The sequence below is a fragment of the Mastacembelus armatus genome, chromosome 17, assembly GCF_900324485.2.
Source record: "Mastacembelus armatus chromosome 17, fMasArm1.2, whole genome shotgun sequence".
Lineage (NCBI taxonomy): Eukaryota > Metazoa > Chordata > Actinopteri > Synbranchiformes > Mastacembelidae > Mastacembelus > Mastacembelus armatus.
The window spans coordinates 23317549-23336671 of record NC_046649.1 but is presented as its reverse complement, the minus strand read 5'-3'; the positions used below and the strand labels follow the sequence as shown (position 1 = coordinate 23336671).

The following is a 19123-nucleotide window of genomic DNA, read 5'->3' as shown; positions in this document are numbered from 1 at the left end:
AAACTTGGCGCTGAATTAGGAGCTGGACTCTGTGCGGTGATTTTCTGGCACCCTGCTGCTGATGCTGCTGCTGCTGCTGCTGCTGATGCTGCTGCATCATTCAGGATCAGACTCCGGCTGCTTCGTTCAGTTAAAGTTCACCTTTGGTTGCTGTGCTTCTTTACAAAGTCGTGATGAGGAGGCGGAAATGAGCTCAGATATTAATGATTCTGTCAGGACCAAATCGACTAAATGTTCAGAGCTCGGTTTCAAAGAGCAGGTGGAGCTTCGGCCTGTGGATAACGCTCTCTCACTAATGAGGAAATCTTTAGAGCTGAATGTGTAAATGAAAAGCTGCAAACTAACGGCCTCCTTATCACTGAAACAGCTCTGAAACAAGCAGAGAGAAGATGAGAGGAACCAGCTTCCAGCTCTAAATGTTAGATTCTGCATAAACACAGACACAGCTGCATGTCTGGACTGTGAACAGAGAAGAAGACAGGACTCTCACTGTTTATTGTCCATCTGATGAACATGTGTAAAGACTGGACTCAAAGACATGAAGGATTTAGGTTCTGGCTCCATGTGTTGTGTTTGAATGGATCCAGTAGTAAAAAGGCAGATCAGCTGAATATATTGAAGCTGAAGCTGTAAATTTCCTCAGTGTGATAAAAATAACGCAGCTCTGTCTGAAAACCACGAACACGACATGTGTCTGAAAACCTCCTGCAGTGTTTCCTGCTTCCATCGACGAGAAAAACCGAAGATCTTCCTGGGAGAACGTGACGACAGGCTGGTTCGTTCATCGGCGCCGCTGCAGCTCAGCACATCAACAAAACCGTCCCGTGGATGAAACCTTGTCACAGCTGATGAATCTGACGCCGCAGCAGCACAGATCAATAAAACCTGCCGAGGACAGGAAACACGGCCGACCTTTTTTCATTACCCAATGACAAAGCCTGAAGCTTGTACAGCGGCTGCAGGTGGAAACGGCCCCAATACGTCTAAAAACATCATGAACAGGAAAAGGATAAAATGAATCATGACTCTGTTTTTACTCTTTGGAACATCTGGACAACGATGAACAGAAGTAACAGGGACGATTTGATTCATCACGACAGAATCCCAGCTCCACGTCAAGTCTGTGTCCACTTCACGGCTGGAAACAGAAAACCTCAGAGGAGCGATTTTCAGGAATAATAAGAGAACATTCAGTGTGTTGTCATTTTATTCAGCCGCATCTTTTTTCGTTCAAAGGGTCATTTCACACAAATCGCAGACAGAAAATGTGTCTGGCTTAAGGCTGAAAGTTCAGTCTGCACCTTTGGGATAAAGTGGAACACAATTTGAGACATAAGTGGAACAAAGTGACGGAACAATCCCAACTCAGACTCATTTAATCACGGTTTGAAAGAGCAGCTGAATCTGACGGGAGTGAAGCGTCGACCTGATGCTGGGAAAGGTCAGAGCGTCCGCAGCGTTATCAGGGTTCCTCCTCTGGGAACCACGAGGAAAATCAAACCATGATGACAGGCTTACATGTCAAACTGGACTCTGTCCCAGTAAAACCTGCAGTTTCCAGTGTCTGTGTATTTGTAATGTGAAGGTCAGTAATCAGACGCACAAAAACAATCCTGTGTACAAACATCATGTTTTAATTACAGGTCAACTAACAAATCCAGTTAGAACACCAGTTTATGGACTGGGTCATGCACTGGTTCGGTTTAAGTTTCTCTGTCTGATATTAAACTTCTGCATGTTACTGCACAGCACGTACTATACAACGTTATACTTCAGCCTTTTATTGGAGTAAATCTGGAACATCCAGGTTGTGAAGTTTTGCAGCAAAGCCTCAGAAGGTTATTAAAAGTTCAGGTTATGAGGAGCCCCGGGTTAAAGACAGAAAGCTTTTTATTGTCACATCCTCCTGCTCTAATCCAGCTGCTCTGGGCTGCAGGGGCCGCTCTCATCCTGTCTGTCTTCCTCTCCTCTAACAGGCCAATAAAGCCAGAAAGCCAACGACACAGGTCTGGGAGAGCGATAACTGGGGCCTGAGGCTGGTGTGGAGGTGCAGGCTGAGCCGCCTTACTGGGATAAGATCCCAGTAAGGCCTGCACCTCCTGTAACCTCACACTCTGCGTTTCCTCCTCTGCTGCTCGGGGAAAGAAACTCAGCGGAGCGTTGGCGCCGTTACTGTGAGGAAGGGGAACCTGCAGAACGACCGGAGGCTCCCTGGCAGAACGGGTAATGAGAGCAGAGCGCAGGGCAATGCCTCATGGGAAATCAGGCCACTACGCCTGAGATGGAGTTGACCAAAACCACCACTTTGGTTTCCCCAACACATTTCTCCAAAGCGCCTGAGAACATCAACCCTGACAGGCCTGTGGGGGCACCTGAATCCAGACCAGGAGAAAATGCCAGAGGTGGAAAGTACTTCATTTACTTCAATCCAGGTCTGAGGTATTTGTACTTTAACTATTTCCATATTGTACTACTTCATCCTTGGACTTCACTACATGTCAGAGTCAAACCTTGGACTTTTTCCTGCTCTACATTTATCTGATAACTTTAGTTCCTTTTCAGGATCAGATGGATCCAACAAAATACAGACTGATCATCAAACTTTATTGATCCCTGGGGGGAAATTCACAAGATACCCAGCAGTATATGAAGTACTTCAAATCAGAAGTATATAAGGTAGTCAACGTCAGCTACCCAGCGGTATATAAAGTACTTCAAATTAGAAGTACATAAGGTAGTTAACCTCAGCTACCCAGCGGTATATAAAGTACTTCAAATCAGAAGTATATAAGGTAGTCAACGTCAGCTACCCAGCGGTATATAAAGTACTTCAAATCAGAAGTATATAAGGTAGTCAACGTCAGCTACCCAGCGGTATATAAAGTACTTCAAATTAGAAGTATATAAGGTAGTTAACGTCAGCTACCCAGCGGTATATAAAGTACTTCAAATTAGAAGTACATAAGGTAGTTAACCTCAGCTACCCAGCGGTATATAAAGTACTTCAAATCAGAAGTATATAAGGTAGTCAACGTCAGCTACCCAGCGGTATATAAAGTACTTCAAATTAGAAGTACATAAGGTAGTCAACGTCAGCTACCCAGCGGTATATAAAGTACTTCAAATTAGAAGTACATAAGGTAGTTAACCTCAGCTACCCAGCGGTATATGAAGTACTTGTGAGTACTGTGAGACCCTATAACTGCAGCAGGTGAAGCTGCCCCTGTAGTGTCCTCAGTGAGTCCTGGCTGCCTGGGGACGGATTAATTCACTTTCAGATTTGTCTAATGAGTCATTAGTGATTCTCTCCAGCACTAGCCCTCATTTCATTTCACTCTGGCCCAATCTGAAGCCCCTGAAGGACCTGTAGAGGGCCCTTGGTCCCCAGTTCGGGAGCCACTCAGCGTTGCCAGGATCCGAGCGGCTCTCATCCGCGGCTCCTAATTAAAATTGATCGGCGGGTGATTAACTGGCTGGTCCTGTGAAGTCGATGTGACTGATGACGTCCGACAGAGGAGCAATCGAAAAGTGAAACCACTGCAGCACTGACGCCTGAGTGGAACCACATCTGTCTGCTCAGGACAATTCAGACCCACTTTACACGACCTGTTTCATTCTTATGTGCCACTGCCACAAAAATACACAAACTACAGGCAGGAATGCTGTCATGTGACATGCATGTCATGTGACATGTCAGTGCCACCACCCACACATTGTTTGTTTTAATATACAAACCTCAGAAGCTGCTTTTCTAACAATATAAGTACTGTAGAGCTATTTTTGACCAGGATATGTCCTTTCACTCACACAAATCAGGAACTTCCTGTCTCAGAATGATGCAGAAAAACTAGTCCATGCACTTGTTACCTCAAGACTAGATTACTGCAACTCATTAGTATCTGGATGTCCCAGTATCTCCATAAAAAGCCTCCAGTTAATCCAGAATGCTGCAGCCAGAGTCCTGACAGGAACTAGCAAGAGAGATCCTAGTTCTCCTATATGAGCCTCTATGAGCTGGATCTTACACGGAACCAATGACTCTTCATTGGTTCTGTGTAAGATCCAGAACAGACTTTACCTTAAAGGCGTCTCTGTTTCTCACCAGCTGCTGCTCCTTTCTCCTTAACGCCCTGAGGTCATGACCTGTGACCTGCTGCTCTATGGGCTGTGAATATTCTCTGTCTACTAAAATAATCTTAATATAACATAATAATATTCTCTGCACATCTTAGTTAAATCTCTGCAGTAATTAAACTCCAAGTATCTGTAGCAGATCTGTGTGTTTCTGTTCAAAGGTACTTATAAACATCATTATCTAATCTGACTCAAATATCAAAGTCAGCGTCAGAATAAAACTGTTTCGCATCAGTCGGGCTCTGGTTTCAGACCCATCTTCAAAGCAAAGGATCGGATCCGCGGTGTGCAGACCATCTGATTAGAGCCCGATCAGAAGAGAAACTCAGTCTGTGCAGCTTCACTCCTTCATCCTCCCTCAATCATCTGATGAAAGAGGAACCAGACACTGAGACATGACCGATGGCACAAAATGAAGACGAGTTACGTGTCTTTTCACGAGGCGGCGGCTGAATTATTTCCCCAGACGACACTTTAAGAAGATTTTAAAAGACTGAAGCCTTTACAGACAGTGACTGATGTCCTCGCACACTCCTCCACCGGTCGATAACTGTAAATGAAGAGCCGCATTTCACTTTTGTGACGAACCCCCCCGCCCCGAGCCGTGACCCCGCGGAGTTCCTGGCACACTCACCGGCAGAGCAGGGACCGTCGGACACCCGGGAGATGAGCCTCTGCTGTTTGCAGGACGCCTGTCGCCTGTAGCACTCGTTCTGGTAGGTGTCTCCGTTGGAGCCGCACACGGGGATGTAGTTTTTGTGGCACTGGAAATCAAACACAATCAAATGTTAATTAAGTCTGAATGTGACCGAGGCCCACAGGACGACACGGGGGTTTACTGCAGTATCAGTCCAAGTACTCGCCAAACTGTGATTGTACCACTAACAATTAGAGACTTATTGGAACCATTTTCTAAGCAGTTTGAGACCTGATCAATGAAAACCCAAACAAATATCAATTCACTGATCCGTTATTTCTATTTTCCTCAAACACCTGACTGTGACGATGGAGGATAAAATGTTGGACATAAAAATTGAGTTTCTTCCCTCTTGTTGATTACAGGACCAACAGTGATTCCACTCAGAGGCTTAGATGATGAACTAATATTGATCACTGATCAGAATATTAAGCTGCAGCATAAAATAAAATAAAACAGATGGAGTTTCATAGAAAATGAGCTACAATAGATATGAATCACAATAACAGACCGGTACAAAACAAAAGGTGTTGAAAGTCTTTTCTGTTGCTCGTCCAGTAAAATAATCCTGACGTTCTTCTCCCCAGCAGCGTTTTCCAGCTTCTCCCAGGGAACCTGAGTGTGACGGAATATAGAGTCTCTGCAGGGTGATCTGGCTCTGCCCTGGGCCTCCCACCAGTTTGATGGGGCCCAGGAGGGATCCCGATCCTTTTGACCTGAGCTTCCTCCGGATGTCGAACTGTGCGCTGATTTCAGGCGCCTGTATATGGGATCTCATTGCTGTGGTGACTGATTTCAGTAGGGAGGCGATCAGCAGAAACATTAGCAAAAGAAAACACAGACAAACAAACTAATCTGCTTGTGCTGTTATAAACTGAATGTACTGTAAACTGTCTGTCGCCTGCAGGACAAAAACAAGTCGATTTGTGAACCAGTGACATCGAACTGAAGGAGAAAGCTTAAAGGCGAGAGAGGAGAGATCACACCGGAGCTGAGAGGTTAGAAAATCGGTGACGTCTTCAACGTGACGGCAGCTGGTGGAGCGTCAGGAGTCTCTGTTCTTCCTGCAGGAAGTTTAGCCTCAGACCCACATGGCTCTGCTGTCAGATACAAACTGCAGCTGCCAACAACACATATCACAGTCCAGTAATCCATATTCTATTAACACTGAGCCATCAATCATTCAGCAGCAACACTCTGCAGAGCTGACCTCTGCTGCACTGCACACACACCCAGCCCTGATCCGCATGCTGTACGCCAGGGTGGCCCCGCAGTCTGCAGCCGCTGCTTCCTCCAGCTCTGAGCAGCCCTGAGCTCAGGGAGACAGAATCACACTGTACCCGAGCAGCGGGACGTCCTTTCCCTTGTTAGCTTCAAAGTGCGTCAGCTCAGTTTTGGCAGTTTGTCTCCTTTGAATCCAAACTCCAGCTGAGAGAAGAGACGAGAGTCATCCTGTCACTGTGCCTCTGCAGCGTTTGCTGAGAAATAGAGATGTGTTTGTGCTCTGCTGAAGCAAAAAGCGCTGCGAGTGTCCTCTCACAACGGTAATAACATGTTAGGTTCACTGCTTCCTCCAGGGATCCTGTAGAGTTCAATTCCCCCACAGACAACGTCAGACGTGTGTCTGTCGGAGCGTTTCCGTCTCCCTTCGGCAGCCGTGGTGCAGTGTTTTGGTTCCGGCCGCAGATGACGAGGGTTTGATTCTTACAGCTGGTGTTCTAGCAGGATCTCCTGCTGTAGAGTCAATACTGACGATGGATCTGATTGTAGTTACGTGCTGTGGTGGACGAGCTCTTTTACTGCAGATCCATGTAGATCATTTGATAATGGTCGGCAGGTTCAAGGTGGTGACTCTGTGCCGACTGTAGGTCTCAACCGTGAACAACCTTATTCATTCTTCTTCTTCGGCAGTGAACACATTTAGTTTACCTGCTTACATTTGTCAGTTTCAGTTGGAGTAAATCAGTTGGAGCGAGGAGACAGAGCTCATTAACACACAAGTCGGAGTTTTTTTGTTGGTTTGTGGTAAATGAAACTTCTGCTCAAAGGAGCAAATGGAAAAGTTTTAATGATCAGGATGTGGATGGATCCCTGCTGGGTGGAGCAGAACAGACGCTTTGTTCAGGTGGAACTCCAACAGATTAGTCCTTTAAATGAGTGAGTGCAGAGCAGGTGTGATGCGTTTCAGTTGGAGGGGGGATGTTTGATATTCTGACTGTGTCTGCCCTGCCTGCTGGTGGGCGGGTGGAGCAGATGGAGCAGCAGCAGACTTCTATCAGACACTGAAATAACTTGGATGAAACTGTTCCAGATAAACCAACACACACAGGGAGCAACGACAAACTGGGGCTGATTTACATTACAGTAAACTTACACCTGCAGAGAAACTCTTCACTTCATGTTTCAAGCTGGTCTTTGTCTTAGCAACAAGGGAGGCAGAGAGATCTGCTGAAAACCTGCAGACTGCACCAGCTTTTTACTCCCGTGTCGCCGAAAATGTAATGTAATTTATGAAGTATTATTTTTAACAAGAAAATATCCCCAGAGACTTCAAACTCCATCAGCACCTGAACTGGGGCCTTGTGGACTGATGTGGTTCAGCTGAAGAAGAAAGGAGTTCCACAAATCCATCACTGGGTTTTCATGGTTCTGACAATAAGTCGACAATAAGTCACCTCAAATCGGGTGGTTGTGTCCCAGTAAAGCATGAGACGCCTCGTCCTGATGGGAGGTGTCAGGACAGCAGTCTGTTTGTCTGCTCCTGGGTTCTGTCCTGGTCTAATCCCACTTCTTCTTCACGCCTGTTTGTGTGCTGAGGACGTCTGCAGCGGTGAAACTCCTCTGATTGTGTTGAACAGCTCCGTGCTCAGTGTCCTCCGTCCTGTTTTGTGGACACGGGTAATAAATGCAGGTCTGGCTCCGGGCTCACGGAGCGTGACGGCTGCTTTTAAACAGCCTGTGTGTTTGCCTTGTTATTGCAGTAAAGGAGCAGCTCGGTGGTAAATTCGTCTTCCAGACGTTGCCCTTCACGCTGCTGCTGCTTTTATTCTGTCATGCTGTTCAACCAAAGATGGAGCAGAAACAACAGTGACAGGAGAATAATTGTATTTTACTTTCCATCCAACAGCAGCTCGTGTTTCCTGATGTTTTAGCTCATGACAAAAGTCCAGTTAGAGCTCAGGACGTGTCCGAACAAACATACAGTTTGTCAAAGGGGCGTGAAGGTGTCAGACTTTCTACAGGACCTGGACACGGTGAGTTCCACTCAGGGCTGCAACTTGTGCCCCGTTTCTCTGTGTGTGTGCTATTGGATGCACTCACAATTATCTCTGAGTTATTTCAGTAGTGAAAAAACCTTAAAAAGGATGATTCTAGAGCAGGTTCTGAAGCGAACTCGATACCTGCCCCATAAACTGCACATTAGCTCATCCATGGGTTCTATTAGACAGCGGCCGTGCCTGCTGTCCACAAGGATCCTTATTATCCTGATAAAATACATTTAGCAGCATTAAGGAGAAAGGAACAGGTCCACATGTCTGTTAGACCTCAGGGATGCACACGGTGTTTCAGTGAACAGTGTTTACAGGAAAAGTCCACAGGTACCTTTTAACTGGAATTTATAGGCTAAACCCAGATTTGGTTTAGGATGAATCAATACCTCGATTCTGTCTGCAGCCAATTTATGCTTATTGCTGCGAGACTCCAGCAGAGCTGAAATATGGAAAGCTGAGGAAGGTTTCCAGCCTGTGACTTTTAGTAACCTTGCTGCAGCCCAGCAGGGTGACTGAGCAGCAGGACCATTATCACAAGACATGATGATGATGACAAATGTGTAGAGTGTGAAAAATGATCTACCTGGAACTGGCAGACACACTTGAGCTGAGCGCCGTCGTCTCTGCAGACGCCTCCGAATCGACAGGTGGAGTCATCACAAACCCTCAGGTCGCTCTTCTTCTCTGACAGATCTGCAACAGACAGACAAACACAGGGTCAGGCTGAAACAACACGACGGGCGTGAGCAGAGAGACCAATGAGGTGAATCAGACCCACAGCGCCTCCGCTAGTGTGAGCAGCAAACTGTGACGTCCCCGCTCTGGACGAAGCCCAGACAGCTTCATGAGTTCATGGACAACAAACACAGACAGAGCAGAGCTGCAGGGAGAATATGGACACATTTCCCACAATGCACAGCAGGGGAGAGGACAAAAAGGCTTCATGTCACGACAACACCTGAACTACAGACTACAGGTTTCTGCAGCAGCACCAATATACTGAACCGTCTCACAGTCTGCAGTGAGTCCAGCCTTATGAAACCAGCACCAGAACCAGCACCAGAACCAGCACCTGTCTCTAACCTGCTCGCTGGCGTGATGGTTGTTTTCTCTGCTGCTGCTGAATAATCCAGGCAGTGATGATGATGATGATGATGATGATGATGAAAACAGTTTAGTGACATTTAGTTTCTAAACAGCAGGAAAACAGATTTGCTAAAATGTCAGACTGGAAGGTTTGAATCTGCTGGTACAAAGTTTCTCCTCAGACTTTTATGACTGACCAGCTCAGAAAACGTCAGTGACTTTATCAACATCCAGGTACAAAACGGCTCTGAGGGCGCTGGGTCATCTGGAAGCAGAGCAAAACCCTGACATGTCCACAATACTGGACTTCATATAACTGCAACACACACACACACACCCACACACACACACACACACACAGCTGGTGGGCGTGTGTTGTATGATAATAACAGGCCTCCACCCAAACAGGCAGCCGACTTAAATGATCCACATTTTCTTTGAGATTAAAGCTGCAGATTCCTGCCGCTGTGTGTTGGCCTGAGTGTCACAGCCCACAGCTGAGGGGCTTTGAAGAGCCATGTAATGGTCTGTAATTACTGTTTGTGGACCTCCCACACTCTTAAAAACGGCTGCCGCTGGCTGCAGTGACAAGCAGCTGCAGAAAGACGCTGTAGAAACCAAAGCAAACATCCAGTCCACTAATGGATTTGGTTATGGAAAGAAATTTAACTATCAAATGTGAATTTTTGCCGGTTTTCCAAAACGAAGTGATTTTGAAGAAACCGTGTGACGACGCCAACGTAGGAAACTGTTTAAATGATTCCTTCGTTATGAATTAATGAAGACAGAAAACACCAAAGTAATAAATGTGCTGGAATAATCACGAGCAAACATAATAAAACTCTGACAACGCCAAGGCCACAACATTCATCTCAGCTGAAATTGCTTTTCGTATCACTCGGAAGGGGGGCCTTCTTGCCCACCTTGCCCGGGTGGGGATCCAGCTTTGGGTCCGACGCCGGAGAAAGTCCTTAAATTCATCAAGCCGTAACACCAGGATGGAAAACGCTTCCAGTCTTACACTGGAAAAGCCGCTTTCGCTTTTAAATTATTGATGTTTTAATATGTTTGAAATGAAAATCCCCAAATCTGGAGGTCAGCCCAGTTTAGAAGGAAAACAAAATGGTTGTTTCACCCAAGGCTGAGTTTCCCTCTGGGAACTGTTCTGCTAAAAACTTGGGTTTGATTTAGTTTTTGCTCAGTTGGAAGCTCACAGCATTCAACAAGGAAAGAGAAGCAGATGATCATCCTGTGATGATAAAATCCATCTGTTATATAATTATGAATAACTTAGGTAGAGAGCTTCAGAACGTACCTCACCAGGCTGCACTTTGACTCTTACATCACATATTCGTTTGTTTGGAAAGGTTCAATACACTGGACTGACACTATTAACACACACGTAGCCCTGGATTACTAAAGAACAATCCAAAGCCTGATGATCTTCAGACTGGCTGTAAATGATCTCAGCATTACAAGATCTTTTCCCGTAGACCTGCGACACATTTGCTTGAATCCAAATGAAGTAAGTTTGTTGAATCCTTGGTCTGGACAGTTTCAGATAACTGAAGCCATCGATGACTGAAGCTCAGTATTGAGCTGGGACCTGGAATCGCGTTTTTAGTTGCAGCCTGAAAATGAGCTGAGCAGCAGGAGACATGACATGAAAACGTTTCACTGATCGGTTGATCACGCCGACTTATAACTGCACCATCCTGACCGTGGTGCCCCTTTTCCTGCACTAATGATCTTTGGTTGAGTACAGAGGACACAGTGAAGTGTTTGTGATGTTTTTTCAGTTTAACCTCCAGCACATGTGACCTGCAAATCTCATGCATGTTGAAGAGACCTGTTCTGCAGAGCTGTGCCGCCACAGGCCATTCATGGATAATTAAGTCCAAGCAGCAGCCGCATCCATCAGCGGCTCGGAGCTCGCAGGCCGACAAACGCTGCCCATCAGCCGTGACTGTGTTGTTTCCTGTTTGCAGATTTCACAAAGCCACGGTTTTAATACCCAGACAATTTGGGATTACACTCAACGTCTTTAAACCTCCAGCTGGAGACAAACAGAAATGCAAATGTAAGTGTCTCTGCAGTGTCAGGACCAAAGGAGTCGAGCTGTTTCCAGGTGGAAGTGTGTGTGTGTGTGTGTGTGTGTGTGTGTGTCCACGCTGTGTTATGTGAGGAGTGGGCTGCTGGCTGCTGCTGATATTGTTCTGTGTGTTTCTGTAGTCTACCCCGGCCGTGGTGTGTTCAGGTTGCTCACCCTCATACATTTTACAACAGAAACATGGATTTGAAATGCACATAATTCCCTTTTTTGGACTGGAGCAGAACTAAAGAAGTTGACAGAGTGTGGCAGCCGCCGTCGCCCGGAGGAACATCCAGCTCTCAAATCCCCTGAGCCGGACTCGGCCCTCGTGGCCACCCAGCCACTGCTGCTGCCCCAGGCTCGTTATCTAAACCCCCTTCCTCCACTGCAGACCTGACCCAGGAGAGACAGACGTCAATACTCCATCTTCTGAGTTGTGCTCTGAGGCCTTCAGCACGCTCCACATCCTTTAACCCCTTCACCGCCGCAGCACAGAAACACAGGCAGGTCTATTGTCATTCAGCAGCAGCTCAGACGATCAATAAAAGATCAGCTCAGCGTTACCAACCCACCAGCCACATCTGACACTAAATAACCTCAGACCAGCCTCGTGCACGCCCTCCTTAGATGCTGGGTGAGTTTTAAGTTTCTGTGCAGCAAAACAGATTTGTTGCAGGTACGAGTCTGGGACCGAGCTTGGCAGGTGTGATTGAGACAGGTGTGCAACTACTCACATCACAGGTTGTTGACTGAGGAAGGCTGATTTTATTGATGTAATAAAATGATAAAATGCAGGTAACTGGTCCGCTCCATCAATGAGCCCCCCCTGCCACCTGGCCAAGGTCAGAAGAAGCCAGTAGTGGTTTCCAACAGCAGCCATGGAGGAGTCTCTGCAGCTCAAAGTGGGAACCAGTGGCTGCCAGAGCCAAGAGGCGGCGTTCTTTAGCCCAGAGAGAGTGGGACAAAGAAAGACCAACAACCAGGGTTAACATGGCTTTGGCTTTTTCACATGGAGAGACTTCAAAGCAGCCAAAGGACTCACATTGGATCCACATGGGGCCTTCTTCCTTCTGGATGTGTTGGCATCTAAAGCTAACCTGTTGGTTCTGGTACCATTAGCCACCTAGCATGGTCGTGATTGGACCTTTGGATTGAATGGATCTGATGTGGATTTGGGAGGAAGTGGAGCTTTGGGTAACGCTAGCTTTGGACTGGACACTTTGTCCCAACCAGGCCTCCGTAGTTCACAGTGTTTGTTTGTCTGTGCCATAAACCTCAACTGTTAAAACCAGCTCCAGTCGTTGCTGTGAGCAGAGAGAAGCTGGTGGTGGAAACAGAGACCAGTGGACTCTTTGTTCCTTCAGAGCCTGTAAATGGTGACGGCCGTTCTCAGCGTTTGGAGCTGGTTTTTGGAAACAGACGGGCCTCCCCGTTGGTGAGGAAGAACCGTGTGAGCCAGGTCAGCGGTGTGGCTCCCTGCTGTGTTTTTAATAGTTTTTGGACAACAATGGAGGTCTACGCACAGAGCCATAAGCTGAACCAGGTTCTGGATTCACACACATTCATTGGTGCTGTCAGTCTCTGGATGGGATCTGGACTCAGTGATGAAAAATGTAAAAATCACCAGCCTGATGTTTTAACAAAGAGAAAACAGCAGAAACACTTCAGCCAAAATAAAACCATGACTGTTTGACATCGGCCCCATGACAGATGCTGTGTTGATGTCTCCTGCTTCGAAAAGACACGACAACCTTCACGCTGCAGCCGCACACACACACACACACACACACACAAACGGATATCTCCAGAGTGAGGTTTTCATTTCAGAGACATGAAACCTTCTCATGCTCCCATTGATTTCCTTTTTACAGGAGCTGTGGGGGGGTGGAATATCAGTGGTGCATGATGGGATGTCAAATCCTCAAGACACATTCTGGACTGGCTGATATGGTGTTGGCTCCTTTACAGTTTGAAATGACTCAGGAAGCCTACGCTCACTCATCTGTCCTGCAGGTCGACTCTGTGTGTTCCAGCTCTTTACTGAAGCCACGTTGGAAAAGATGGTGAGACAGAAGTTGCTGTGATCGTCACAGCTGCTCCTTAAAGCGAATAAAACAGTCAGAACATATTGTTTTTGTGCTACGTTTGTGCACGTTCTCAGTTGTGGAGCAGCTGCCGAGCCTCCTGCTGTGCTGCCTAATTACTCCATCTGAAAAACAGAGTCCGACTCCTCCCGTCAGCTCACGGGCATGTGCACAGGCTTTTTAACAATGCAGGTGAAAACGCTTTGGATCCATCCTCGACAGCAGGGTGTGAAAAAGGCAGCGTTTTCATGTCCTCACCACTTTCAGTACTATCAGCTGTTAGGGGGCTTCTGTAGGTTCACCAGGTCAGATTCAAGACTATTCACCCCCTTTTAACGGCACATAAACATAATGTGAACAGGCTCGTGCTCCTCTACAAAAACTGAAGCATTTATTTGGTGCCAGTTTGTGGTTGCTCTGATTCCTCTAATGCCCTGAAGAAACACAATGAGGTGGTGCATCTACGTTCAGGTACCAGACAGACCCAGTCTGGATTTTACTGATTCTAGCCTAGGAAGGGTTTGTGGATTATCTGAGCAAAATTAACAGGAAATGCTCTACAGGGAAACTCCACATCAAGCTCTCTGGACTGTATCCTGTTGACGTGAATGATGAAATCATTGGCTCACAGTTGCAAAAGCAGCAAACACAAACGATCCTGAACCTTCTGACTTCAATCCTTTTAATGTCTGTTTCTGATCCAGCAGACAATTATTTTTTGAATCCCAGTGTAGAATGTAAATGTAGAAAATCTCACTGGAGCCTGGAATAAAGTCTGCAGATCTTATTTTAGTGTTTCTTCGACTGAAAGCAGGCGCTGGTGTCACGGAACATTTTCAGAGAAGACAAAAACAAATAGAAAAGCACAGATCTGTGAAAAGTAGCCCGAGTTCACACCTGCCGCTGTTTTTACTGCCAACCTGTGAATATAAAAGAGTTTCCAGGGTTGGGGGGATGAAACGGCGACGCAGCAGCGGCGGCTGAAACACGATGATGGATGTGAGGCCTGTTCAGTCTAATAGAGACTAAACGCTCCTGTTGTCCATTAATTCCTGGGCCTATTTTAAACGTCCTGACCACAGCAGCTGGATGAGTTCCTGTGTAAAGAGCTTTTCACTGTTCTCCTCTGCTGCCTGAATAAAACATGAAACTGACGCCTCCTCCCCCTCCACCCTGGTGTTACGAGGAAACTCAGGGAGGCTGACGTCCTCCGCTGGATTCTGCATTTTTATGCCCAGTCTTTGGACATCAGCCTCTCCATACTCGTTTTAATAACCTGCAGCAGGTATAGATGAACCTCCTAACAGGTGGAGCAGGGTCCTCCTGAGCCATAAGCATGGTCAGATAACCAGTGATAACAGCCGAACATATCAACACCTTTAAAAAACATCTAAAAGGGGATATTTATTCTTTTATTTACGATGTCTTGGTATCAAACTTTGTAAATAAATAAACAGCAGTAAGAAATAATAGGTTTTTTTTTTTTTTTCAAATTAGCACCGTCATGTCATGATCATTAGCAAAGTATCTGGTTTCCTGTTCCCCCAGGGGAACAAACTAAAGATCGAGCAACATCTCATTAAACTCAGCTTTTCTCCTCTCTGTCGTGTTTCTGTGCTGCTGTTCATTAAACATGTAACGTATGAAAACAGCCCAAACAGCAGCAGTAGAGTGAGAAATGAGATCTGAACCTTTGACCCTCATAGTGACACTGAGCAGATGCTGCTGTCTAATTACAGCCCTGTCTTCCTCCTCCTCCTCCTCCTCCTCCGCTGTAACTGGGACTAATTTCTCCACTTTGTGTGCTTCTTCCTCAGAGGCAGCGTCAGACTTCTAGTCGCCTGGAGGCCCAGCAGACCCTCAGCCCGTTTGGCTTCATCAGCGGCTGCCGCAGACTAATCTTCACCTGGGAAGCTTTAGAGCGCAGCACGAAGATAACAGCTTTGATGTTTTATTCATGTCGGGCAGATCAGAGGGAAGCAAAGACTCCATCCAGGTTCATTCTGGACTCTGGCAGAACAGGAAGTAATTGACCTCCAGGGAAATCTCTCCAAGACAAGCCAGGTCACTGGGCTTTGTGGCAGCTCGGTTTGTTGCTAACAACACGACGGAGCTTCACATCCACTGACACAACCTTTAAAGTTTGATTCATATATAGTCACAGATTCCAGACACCATAGAAAGCAGGAATTATCACAGCTATTGATTCAAGGAAAATGATCCCATAGTCCCATAATGTCACAATTAAGCCTCTTGATCTTTGAATTCCTTCATGCACCTAAGTGACACTGACATTAACAGATAATTGTCTTTGCACAATGAAAGTGCAGACAAATTTAAACCTTCTTGTCCTAAAGCACCAAGACGACAGAGCTGAGACTGAAACTGAGGAGAATTTTTAGCCTGTTTGTGTTTTGTCAAGTAGCTGAATTATCTATTAGTTCCTGTTTGCCCTGTGATGGACTGGTGAGCTGTCCAGGGTGGACCCCTGCCTTTCACCCAAAGAGAGCTGGGATAGGCTCCAGCAGATCCCTGGGACCCTGGTTAGGAATAAGGGGGTATAGATGATGGATGGATGTTTCTGTTTGCAACTTAGCCATGAATGTTCAAACAACAACTGGATTAGTGTGATATTGAAATAAAAATAAAATACCATGATTCTCAGGCAGGTTCTGGAGTTATATGGGCTCACTGAATCTAAAATTAGAGTATTTAAACCAGAATCCAAGTCAAGTCTCAGGTGTTTCTATAGCCCCTTTCAGACATTCACTCATTTCATTCTTTTAAAGGCATCTGAACATGTCGGCCTCATGTCTGAGTGAACAACCTGCACAAGATTACTCAAGGATTAATGTAAAAGTGTCTGACTGACAGAACAGACCAATGAAGCCAGTACTGTTACAGTCTGAAAGGGACAAAAGCTTGAGTAAACCAGTTTCCCCATTTGATCTGTGGCCACTGTTTAAATAACAAGGGTTTGTGGGTCAAAGCTGCGTCCGTCCACAGAACTTTTCCTTTGATAAGCTCAGTCAACCTGCAGAAATCTCTGTAGGCACATCAGATATCGACGACACCACCAACAAGCCTGTTTTGGTATGATGTGAGATGTTAAAATATTAAAGAAGGTTGCAAAAACCCAGACTTTCCACCCAGAGAACTGCTCAGGGCCTCAGGAGTCGTTATTATTCAGAGTCGAGTCTGGAGCCTGGTTGGTACGAGTCAAGTCAGAAGTCTGTTGATGTGGGCGGAGGACGGAGAATGAATTTTGAGACAAATTTCAGCAGTCGGGTCCTAATCGCTGCTGTGATCTGTGTGTCACAGGTGCTGCTGCAGAGCCGAACCTGCAGCTGAACAATAACTACCTGTTCTCACCTCATGCAGCATCTATGGAAACCTCTGCTTTAACAGCAATATTTCCACAAGCTCAGATTTCACCATTTTACTGTTTTCCACCCAGTCTCCTGTGTGTGTGTCTCAGTGAACAACAGTGATCCTTCTACTTTGGAAACTCAGTGGAAAAAGCAGAAATCCCAGTGGAACTCCAAGCTGGACACCACTAGGATCGAAACCTTCCTCAATGATCAGCAGAAAATCCAAAGTTCGTCCATTACAGCTCGTCTCTTGTCACGTTGGCGTTAAACCGAACTACAATGGATGGGAGCAATGCATCCTGGGTGTTGTAGGATTTTTCACCACGGGAACTTCTGGGAATAAGACGCCCTTTTTACAGTTATCAAAGTGGAGGTTTGGTATTTCTGGAGCTAACTCGAGTTGTGAGTCTGATTTCTCACCATTGTAACTTGCAGCTTGGTGCAGCAGCTGCGTGAGTGAGATGAGCCCGTCGGACGGACTCATTATCCAGCTCAGTGCATTCATGTGATAAAACTCAATGATACAGTGTGATTTATTTATCTTCCAGCCTCCACCTGCAGCTGCTTCCTGTCACCTCAGTCTGACGACGATTTTATTTTGCTTCTGCTGAACTCATCCTCCGTTATTCGCTGTTTTTAGTTTTATTAATGATCCTAATGATTCTGCTCATCATAATTATTTATACACAGATGGTAAACAATAGTTCAGTAATCACTGGAGTCTCAACATTGCTCCTGTCTGTGCTTTTAATTCCAGAGTAAATATTCCAGCAGCATTTGCATGAGTAAAAAACTGAGAGAATTAGTTTTCCTGTTCGCCGAGGTTTTATTTAAGACCTTTTCCACAAGCCATTTAATACTTTAAGAGCTTCATTTGAAAATAGCGCACGTATAAAAAGTTCAGGGGAAATAAAGAGAGGTCTTCAGAACATGTTGATGTTCTTCGCTGATTCACTGCTCTCAATATTTCTGTTGTCGCTGTTAATGGAAAAGCTGTTTGCAGATGTGAGACCCTTTAAACTATAAATCTGGGTGTGTTTTATTTGCAGGCAGCGTTCTACTTTGCCTGAGCTACTCTGCCATTACACAGGCTCACATTATGTGCAGTAAAAACAGCGGGACAGTGAGTATTTTTCAGCCGGTTTGATTTCACCTCACAGCGATCTGAACAGCAGGACCTGCAGGAGGGAAGCAGACGGGGATCAGCTTCAGATTTGGCTTAAGTCTGAGGATTTTAAAGCTTGTTTCTCTGCCTGTGGAAGGATCCTCTGACTAGATTATGTGTTTCTTTCTTTACAAAGACAGAAACTTCTATATCCCCACAGTGTTGATGGCTTAGAGGTGAAAATTATGCACAAAATGTCACAAAGAAGATTCTTTACATTTCTGCAGCTCCAAAAACAAACCTGGTTTAAGGTCAAATGCTTATTAACGTGTTTGTCAACAGATTTAACTCACCAGGGACTATTTTGTCTCAAAATGCTTTGCACCACATCAACCAAACACAGACAGGATGTGCAGTGAAGGGTTAATTGTCAGCAGGTATAAAAAGGAGAACACATCATCTCCATTTTAGACACATTCAGCCTGTGATTAATGAACAGAATAAAGGACTCACCTGCTTCAGCAGTCAGGAGGAGAGAGGCAGAAAATAATGACGGTTTCTAAATATCAGAGTCGGGGCAGTTTCAGGGCAGGAGGAGGAGACGACTTGACAGGATGAAAGATTTTAGCTGCTGAGGGAATTGAGTGGCTGGGTGACCCTGGGCCTTTTAGACTGGGAGATACATACAGAGTGGGATGTTCGTGACTTGACTCATGACACCTCTTATCTAAACTGTGAGCAGAAGCCTCCATGAAACGGCTTCCAACAGGCTGCTGTTTGAAACCCGCTATAAACAGAGACTGTGCATGTGTGGGTGTAAACCAGCTAATGAGAGGCGAGAAGCAGCTTCGACAGACAGCAGCTGCAAACATAAACAACATCATCAGACTGAGCCAACAGGACCAGCCCCTCAGGTTTACACGACAGGTTTTCAAACTGCCCCTGGATCAGCGACGGGCAGGGATTTCAGGTTTAACCCACCGCTCTTTCACTGGATAACACCAGCAGCAGTGGAAGCCCAGGTGCAGCAGTGGGACAGTGGGTCACCTCCGGCTAACGTCACGTCACAGTCCAAAGACTAATATAACGGACTATGTGTCATTAAAGAACATACAGGGTCAAGGATGAAACATTTATTCTCTTGACGTCTGTAATTCAACAGCCTTTTCCTGGGAATTAAAAGAGACTGTGTTGTTTCCTGTTTATTAATTATTGTTAAATAAAACCTCAGATCATCCCCGACATAATAATCCCTGCTACGGCACTTCAGATCAAACTCCTC

At 45.9% G+C, this 19123-nt stretch overlaps 2 protein-coding genes across 11 annotated transcripts in view; one reads left to right on the top strand and one right to left on the bottom strand.

Annotated features, from left to right (window-relative positions):
- Window positions 1-19123, top strand: part of LOC113134345 (zinc finger protein 62 homolog) — a 757491-nt gene that overhangs the window by 588865 nt on the left and 149503 nt on the right. The window lies entirely within an intron of this gene.
- Window positions 1-19123, bottom strand: part of tmeff1a (transmembrane protein with EGF-like and two follistatin-like domains 1a) — a 50776-nt gene that overhangs the window by 14549 nt on the left and 17104 nt on the right. The window contains exons 2-3 of the mRNA XM_026313767.1: window positions 8687-8796; window positions 4769-4898 (exon numbers count right to left, since the gene is read on the bottom strand). Coding sequence (XP_026169552.1) covers window positions 4769-4898; window positions 8687-8796 — 240 coding nt within the window. The remainder of the gene's footprint in view (window positions 1-4768; window positions 4899-8686; window positions 8797-19123) is intronic.